Source organism: Euphorbia lathyris, chromosome 1, assembly GCF_963576675.1.
Source record: "Euphorbia lathyris chromosome 1, ddEupLath1.1, whole genome shotgun sequence".
Lineage (NCBI taxonomy): Eukaryota > Viridiplantae > Streptophyta > Magnoliopsida > Malpighiales > Euphorbiaceae > Euphorbia > Euphorbia lathyris.
The window spans coordinates 84,718,498-84,727,269 of NC_088910.1; the positions used below are offsets into that span (position 1 = coordinate 84,718,498).

The 8,772-nt window shown below is 36.5% G+C and overlaps 1 protein-coding gene across 3 annotated transcripts; it reads left to right on the forward strand.

Moving 5' to 3' along the window:
- The first annotated feature begins 807 nt into the window (after nt 1-807).
- Nucleotides 808-8,162, forward strand: LOC136204266 (auxilin-like protein 1). Of its 3 annotated transcripts, XR_010675120.1 has the most exons (9): nt 809-1,383; nt 2,039-5,747; nt 5,850-5,925; nt 6,082-6,161; nt 6,245-6,310; nt 6,390-6,479; nt 6,826-7,002; nt 7,104-7,217; nt 7,885-8,162. XR_010675120.1 is itself a non-coding variant. In XM_065995505.1 (8 exons), the coding sequence occupies exons 1-8, from the start codon at nt 995-997 to the stop codon at nt 7,137-7,139; spliced, it is 4,614 nt and encodes a 1,537-aa protein (XP_065851577.1). In that variant the 5' UTR covers nt 808-994; the 3' UTR covers nt 7,140-7,423. The 3 variants fall into 3 exon arrangements, 2 of the variants coding, with proteins under 2 accessions (XP_065851577.1, XP_065851571.1); XM_065995505.1 differs by lacking the exon at nt 7,885-8,162 and having other exon boundaries at nt 808-1,383; nt 5,859-5,925; nt 7,104-7,423; XM_065995499.1 differs by lacking the exon at nt 7,885-8,162 and having other exon boundaries at nt 7,104-7,423.
- Nucleotides 8,163-8,772: the final 610 nt, after the last annotated feature.

Sequence of the window (8,772 nt, forward strand, 5' to 3'; positions counted from 1 at the left end):
AGTTTTGGTAACTTAAACATCAAAATGCGATGGACCCATCCTTAATCTTTTCTCTGTCATATTAAAGACTTTAAAAAGCTTACATGTGGTTATCACACATCATTACTCTTTAATATTCTTTTTATCGATCATGTTTTAGCAAAATTCACATTTCATTTATTTGTAGTTTTTAAAATTTACTTTGTATTTATCTTTTTCAAATCTACCCTTATTTGGAATTTTTTTTGAAAGCAATCCTGATTTGGAATTTAAAAAATGTGCTAAAAATATATTTAATTTATGACTTAAATAACTTTAAATTTTTCTAAAACATAACCACTCAATTTTATCTTAAATTTAGGACTAATTAATTACTAATTAGTTCTAATAAAAACAACAAAAAAGAATAGATGTAGGGAAACGAATGAAGTAAATAACTACTAAATATTTAATTAGTGTAAGTAAAATATTTTAATTGGGTATCTATTATTTGAGGAATTTCTATGTAAATTGTTTTGGTAATTGCATATAAAGATATTGGATTTGGGATTGGAATCTTGTTTTTGGAGATGTACTGAACATAAATATTGTCTAGTCTTAAACTATGAATAACTATTTTGAGATTATACAAAAAGTTACTCTATTCAAATCTAATGTAGTAGTAGTAGGACAAAGCTAAAGTTTGCATCAGACTAAAGCAACAAACCAAAATAAAATAAAAATAAAGTATTCCAAAGTTCAAACAACACAATAATTCAAGCCCTTTTTTGTCATTTCAGAATAGGACTTTTTGTTCTTTTTGGCGTTTTTTTTAATTTTTTTTTTTTTACTTTTTCGGTTCTCTGTTCACTCTGTGCAGAGCAGAAGCTACTCTGCAGAGAAGAAGAAGAGAGAGAAAAAGAAAGCACACAAAACAGAGCAAAGCAAGAAGAATCCCAACTAAATGCATTTTCTTCTACTCAAGACGCGCTAACCCTAGTCACTTCCTTCTCTGTTTCTTTTCCCTTTCATTTCCATGGAAAATCCAACGCTTTCTCGTCAACCAACCATGCTTTCCAAGAAGAGCTACAATGGACCCAACACCATCGCCTCCAAGTCCATTTACGATGACGTCTTCGGCGGCCCTCCTAAGTTCGGAGCTCCGACCCTCTCGCCTCGGGTCGAAGATTACACCGAGATTTTTGGTGGGTTTCACTCCTCACGCGCTTCTTCGATTCCCGTGCTCGATCTTCCATTGGTCGATGATGAGGCGCCTGACGTTTTCTTTGATGTCCGTAGCTCCGGTTTCGACTATACTGAAGTTTTTGGAGGATTTAGTGGCCATGATTTTGCAGCTTCTTACGAGGACTTGATGATGATGATGGACCAATCCAACTGTCATGATGATTCCTCTGATGAAGCTTGGTATGATCATATTTTGCAGTTTTTTTTTTTTGTGTTTCTCAATTTTGATTTCTTCTATGTTTGAACAATGTGTTAGTTTTGCTTTAGTTATCATTTTTGCGTTTCCGGTTTATTCTATTTTTTTTTCAACCTTTTCAACTTGAATATACAAGTGTTTTTTTCCCCATTTCTATGTGGGTTTAACTTAAATGTGAAGGAACTGAGGAATATTCTTGGTAATTATAATATTGAGACCTGGTAATTAGGGGAAAAGAAAGGATGTGTAAGCATTTGCACATTTAAGGTTGGGTATTCATTAATTACAGGAAATATCATGATCATGTGCGAATTTCTGGTTTTAGAAATATTAGGCTCGTTAGATGTTCTTTCCTTGCGAATATATGCTTCTTTAATTGAATAATTTTCTTTTCTAGTATAGCTGGTAAATGGATTTACTTTCATGTCCGTTTATAGTGGGGCTTCCAATGATCTTGATTTTCGTTATCATTTTGATGCTATTTTTGTTATCTGATTTTGTTAGACCAGTGATCTTACCAAAATCATAACCTTTTGCTTTGCTTCGGCTTTTATGGCTGACTTTGGCATTTTTTATCTAACTCCACTTGGAATGCTGAGCATTTGATTATAAATCTGGTTTTTCTGTCACTTCCCATAGGACTCCAACAGCAGCTGATAATCTATCAGAAGAATCGGATCATTCTGCAAAGAACCAGTGCTTCTCAAATGGAGACTCGAGTGAGTTGATTGATGACTGCATGGAATTCAACATATCATATAATAAAGCTAGTAACAGATGCAATGAAGATTTGTCAAATGGGATCAGACACATAACGCAGCTGCATGATGTTTCGGGATATACTTTTGTGGTTGATAAAACCACTTCGTTGCCAAACACAGGCTATCTGCAGGCAGGAGATGGTGAGGATCATCTCAATATTAACTATAGTGGGGAAATGTTGAGCGGGAGGCACCACAGGCAAGTCATGTCACAACCAGCTAAAGGTGGTACTGATGGATTGTTCTTTGGAGATGATGTTGCACCTCATAAGGAATTTGTCAGAAATGGTTCAATGTTTTTAACCATTTCAGATGTTAGCCTTAGAACTCGTCCCTCTCATTTGCCACCACCATCTAGACCACCACCAGCATTGGATGTTGAAATGGGAGACTCCGGTAAAACGACTCCAAATTGTGAAAGTGTTGCCTCTGAGGAGAGCGCCGGTGATAGCTCTCCTCCTTATTTTGATGTAGAGGTGGATGCAAGTTCATCTGCTGCAGCTTCAGCTGCTGCTATGAAAGACGCCATGAAGAAAGCTCAAGCAAAGCTAAAAAGTGCAAAAGAATCGATGGAGAGGAATCGGGACGCTTTTCATAGCCGTACAAAATTAGATTCAAAGAATAGTAGAAGTGACAAAGAAGAAAAGGTGACTGAGATAGATAATGGCTTTGGTAGCATAAAAGGTAAGGGAGGGGAGGGTAGTATACAAAGAGCAGAAGAGAATGGAGTTGCATTTTCTATCATGGAGGACAAAGTGAAGGTCAAAAAGGCAAGGCAGCTAATTTCAGATTCAGTAGAAGGAAAATATCACCTAAATATGGCCAAAAAATCTGAAGAAGAGAAGCAAGGGAGGGAATCATTTTCATCTCAAGGGTCTGATTTTATTGATGTAGCTGGTGAATGGAAAGAAGCTACTCAGTTTTTTGAATTGGTAACAAATAAATCAAAAAAGGTCTTTGACCAGGTGAACGACGAAACTGTTTTGGAGCTTGATTCAATATGTTATGAGCGTCAGAAGAAGGAAAAAAGGGCAACTGTGGATGGATTACAGGGGCATCGAGAAAATGGCAGGAAAGTGGGAGCAGATCATGAAATAGAGTATCCTGAGACAAAATCTGGAATACCAATCAGAGCTTTTGAACATGACAAAATAGTACAGATGACTCAAGAGACTTGTAGGGAGGGACGAAATGAGAAGAAATTTAGCATTGACTTGCAACCTGGAGAAACTGAAAAGAGAAGACTAAGAGCTTATGACTTGCAGAAACATTCAGATTCTGTGGAGGTTATAGAGAAAGCGGGCATGCGGACTATGAAACACAAAGATAAAGGATCGAAGTGGAAGGAGGATAACAGAAGTGCGGGCAATGTGAAAAAATTCCGTCATGGAAAGGAAGACAGTGAAAGAAAATCAAGAAATGCTTTTGAGCTTGAAGAAAATGAAAAAAAGTTCAATGCGACTTATGAGCCAGCAGAATATGAAATTAGGCTGAAAAGGGTTACTCAACCAGAGGAAAAAGAGAAGACAAAAAAGGCTGTTCGTGAGCGGGAAGGAAATGAGAAGACATTAAGAGAGGCTGTTGGGCGAAAAGAAAGTGAGAGGAGCCGAAAAGAGACTTTGGAGAAGGAAGATTATGAGAGGAAACTGATGGAGAATCGTGAGAATGAAGAGAGACTGAGGAGACAAAGAGAGGCAACTGAACGGGAAGAGAATGAGAAGAGAAAAAAAGAGACTCGTGAAAGAGAAGAAAATGAGAAGAGACAAAGAGAATTGCTTGAAAGGGAAGCAAATGAGAAGAGATTAAAAGAGGCTAAGAATAAGGAGGAGAATGAGAGGAGACTGAAAGAGAATCTTGAGAAGGAAGAAACTCAGAGGAGGCAAAGAAAGGCTCTTGAACAGGAAGAGAATGCCAAGCGAGAAAGAGAAGAAAATGAGAAAAGACTAAAACAGGCTCTTGAGAAGGAAGAGATGCAGAGGAGGCAAAGAGAGGCAATTGAAAAGGAAGGTAATGCAAATAGAGAAAGACAAGAAAATGAGAAAAGACTAAAACTGGCTCTTGAGAAGGAAAAGATGCAGAGGTGGCAAAGAGAGGCTGCTGAACAGGAGATTGCAAAGAGAGAAAGAGTAGAAAATGAGATGAGACTACAAGAGGTTCTTGAGAAGGAAGAAAATAAGAGACAAAAGGAAAAGAATGAAAAGAAACAAGAAGAGGCATTTGCAACAGAAGAATATGCGAAACAGCAGTTGGAGGTGAGCAACATCGGATGCAAAGAGGCTTTTGAAAGAGAAGAAATTGCAGAAAGGATTAAAGAGGGTTCTGATTGTGCAAGTGGAAAGAGACTGGGGGAGGTATGCCAAAAACCAGAAAACTGCATGACCTCTAGATACTTTGAGGAAGTCAAAGAAATTGAAACTGGACTGAAAGCAGATGAGGAGCCAGAAACGGTTGTGAACATGTCTGAGGCTAAATGCAAGTGGAAAGAGACGAAGACAAAACATGTGGATGCTTGTGACAGTGAAAATCAAACAGGATTAAAGAAGATGGGGGAGGATTACATTGAACTGAATCAAGCATGGAGGCTTAATAACAATGAGATTGATAGAACAACTAAAATAACAGGCAATCGGGAGAACAGCAGGGAACTGGAAGCAACTAAGGAGATTGCTTGTCAAGAAACTAGCAAGTTGTTGTCTGATCCGATCAATGGGGAAGCGGAAGTAGCATTTGGCATAGTCGAAGACACTGTAGGACATGGTAAGATGCTATCAGGAGTGGAAGATGTTACTGGCACTGAACAGAAGACCAATGAGAAAGTGAAGAGGAACTTTCAAGTTACTTTGGATACTGGAAATCAAGGGGTGAAGTTTCCTTATGAAAGGAATGAGAGAGGGAAGAATATGGAGCGCTTAAATCAGGAACATAACAAGGTTAATTTCATGTCAGCTGGTGCAGTAAAAGAACCTGTTGAAAATGGAAGGAAAATAAAAGGAGCTCAACCTGATGCAGAAGTTAAAGGAAACAATCAAAGGGCAGCTCATCAGGTTCATGCAAGCCAGAGCACTGAAAGAAAATTGAAGAATGATACCCTTCCACAAGAAGACAAAGAATCTGAAAGAATGAAAAGAGAAAGGGACTTAGAATTGGAACGCCTTAGAAAAATGGAAGAAGAAAGGGAGAGGGAGAGGGAGAGAGAGAAGGACAGGATGGCTGTTGACAGAACAATACTTGAAACTCGTGAAAGGGCATATGCTGAAGCTCGTGAAAGGGCAGAACGGGCTGCTGTGGAAAGAGCAACTGCTGAAGTTCGAGAGAGAGCACTTAATGATGCCCGTGAACGATTAGAGAAGGCATGTGCAGAGGCGAGGGAGAAGTCCTTCCCAGATAACAAGGCATCTATCGAGTCCAGGCTAAGGGCCGAGCGTGCTGCAGTAGAGAGAGCCACTGCAGAGGCAAGAGAGCGTGCTTTTGAAAAGGCAATGGCTGAAAGGACTGCTTTTGAGGCTAGGGATCGAGTTGAAAGATCTGTTTCAGATAAATTTTCTGCTTCTAGGAATAGTGGAATTAGACCCAACTCTTCATCCTCCGTGAGTATTCTCTTAGTTGCTTTTTTATTCTTTTTCCCCTTGAAGCGCAGGCTCCAAAAGTTTTTATTTATTTATTTTTATTGATGTTACACTAAATGACAGGAGCTACAGGATCAACAGTCGCAGGGTGCAGGCACATTTAATGGTTCAAAATACCAACATTCCTCAGTCTATAGTGGTATGTGGTTTATTAAGAATTATGCTTTTTTTTTTGTTGTGTGTGTACTTGATGATTCTTTCAACCTTCCATGCACCTTCTACATATATTGGTCTTCTGTTCCTGTTTGCTACTAAACCATGTTATCCCTTACATGAGAACATTTCTATTCTACAGAGAGATTTGGAGTTGAAGGTGAATCGCCTCAGAGGTGTAAAGCCAGATTAGAAAGACATCGAAGAACAGCTGAACGTGCGGTATGATTTTCAGCCTTAGACTGATTTTAGTTGGTCCATACACAGACACATAGATTAACCCTCACATTTTGGCTGTTCTGCAGGCAAAAGCATTGGAAGAGAAAAACATGCGCGATCTTCATGCTCAAAGAGAACAAGCAGAAAGAAATGTAATTACTTTGCAAATAAATTTTGCTTTATTTTAAATAACATATTTCACTTAATATCTTGATTTAATTTTGTATGCAGAGATTAGCAGAAACTCTTGATGCAGATGTTAAGAGATGGTCAAGTGGGAAAGAAGGGAACTTACGGGCATTGCTTTCAACTTTGCAATATGTATGTCGGTTTCTCCTTGCATCATTTTTGGCATGATTGTTGGCATAATTGTTTTTGCTTATTTGTGTAATAGCTGTTAAACAATCAAACTTGGTAGCTATATACTGCTTTACATAAAATATGAATTTGTAGCTGCAATGTTTCCTTAGACATTGAAAATTTGCAAAGGTGCAAGTTATAGGAATGATAGTTTAATTGATACGTTCTGGTTTTCCAATTATTGAACTTCGCCTCACTGATATCTGAAATGTCTGGCTAAACATTTGGCTTGGTTCTGCTAACTTTTAATAGACTGAACTTCTGATCTAATCTTCATCTTTCTAAAAAAAAATGGTATTGTTGGCAGATACTTGGGGCTGATAGTGGTTGGCAACCAATTCCTCTGACAGAAGTAATAACAGCAGCAGCTGTGAAGAAAGCTTACAGGAAAGCCACTCTTTGTGTTCATCCAGACAAACTTCAACAACGTGGTGCAAGTATTCAGCACAAGTACATTTGTGAGAAGGTGTTTGATCTTCTAAAGGTTTGTGATTTAGATAGAGATAATTCAGCTTGTCTTTGATTCCACATTCCATGTGAACTTGCTTATGGTATTAATTTAATTTAATGGTGGTTGATTTTCAGGAAGCATGGAATAAATTCAACTCAGAAGAGCGGTAGCAAGTGCTTTCATGTCCATTGATAATTACAATTAGTTACAGCTAGATCTCCCATCCTGTATATCCATCCATATTTCTGGTAAATATCTTAGTATTTTCTCGCATCTAGTCTCTGATTTTAATTTTATGGAAAAAGAAATAGGAGGAAGCAAACAAGTATTATTCAAGAAAATTGGCCATATTATCTGTTTTTGTTTATTGCTTCTTTTGGGTTTAATTGCATGTCAGATAAATGTAAATTTATCATTTTTTTATTAATCAATCCATTTATACTGTTGGCTGTTATTAGAGGGAAAAAACCATATATTTTATTGACTGATCTAATAATGGCAATTAGTATTAAAATTTAAAAGGAGGATAATGATTATGCTTAGACAAAATGATGGTTATTATGATAGTTAGGCTTTCACTACAAGTAAATCAGTGTGAGTAATGTATCATGATTAACAGCAAACAGTTATTTAAGCAAATTCTTTCTTTAGGGATTTTGCAGAACAAGCTAAGCTGTATTTTCTTACAGCAATAATATATTTTATATTTTTATCTCTTATATTCTAGTTCTTTTCCCTTAGAAAATGTATGAGAAATCTAACAATTTACATGTCTGATCAGTGGCCAGGCAGCTAATTTTAGCACTACATTAGAGGGGGAAAAAAATCATTATCATTATATAAAATTGAAACCAAACTTCTATTGCAAAGTTTTTACATATGCTATATGAATATAATTATTTGTTTGACAACCAGATGGCTACTGATCGTCGGCCTAAGATGTACTGAGAGGTGGCAATATTTGTTTTGGGGAGCCGTTATTTTGGAAATTTTGGTAAATGCTTTCATTTGCAACAATATTAAAAATAGAATTCACAACGTAATAATCTGATATCAAACAATTTGTGAGATAATCATCACCCAGTGTATATCTGTTTTAACAAAATTCATTGTAGAAAACATTTTTCAGCTAACTGCTATCAGGTAAGACCCATGGTAATTTTGTAAGTCCATACAAGAATGGTAAAAATGTGATATTGATTATCCAACATATTTTTTACGAGCTCATCAATATTACAAGTGTCAGTTAATGCTTCATTTGATATCATGTATGAATATCGGGACGGGACTAAGTTGACGATCAAGCCCAATTATTTCACAACTAATTTAGCAAGATTAGTAGTCTCTCACCATTAAAATTAGCAAACAAAAAGTAATTTAGAAGCTGACCAGTAAAGCAAGTTTCCGAAGTAAATAGCATTTATACGAATAAAAATAATTTAGAATAGAATAATGATTAATTGTATTTATAATTATATTATTAGATACATTAGTATAAAAAAATCAAGTACTTTGATAAAATGTATTCAAACGATGAGATGAGTCTTTAGTACTCCATTAATAAACTGTCTAGCACAAAACATGTATATGTGGTGCTTCACAAAATTAAGTGTTTTAACTTCTTTCAACCATCTTCCTTTTTATATGAAATACGGATCTAGTCCAATGGAAATTCCAACCAGGTTGGCATTCCCGAAAAGGCAAAGAACTAAATATATAAATGAAGAGATGAAAAAAGTATGAAACCAGTACAAATAATGTTTTAAGAAAATCTAAACATATCCCTACCAAGGGCATTATCTC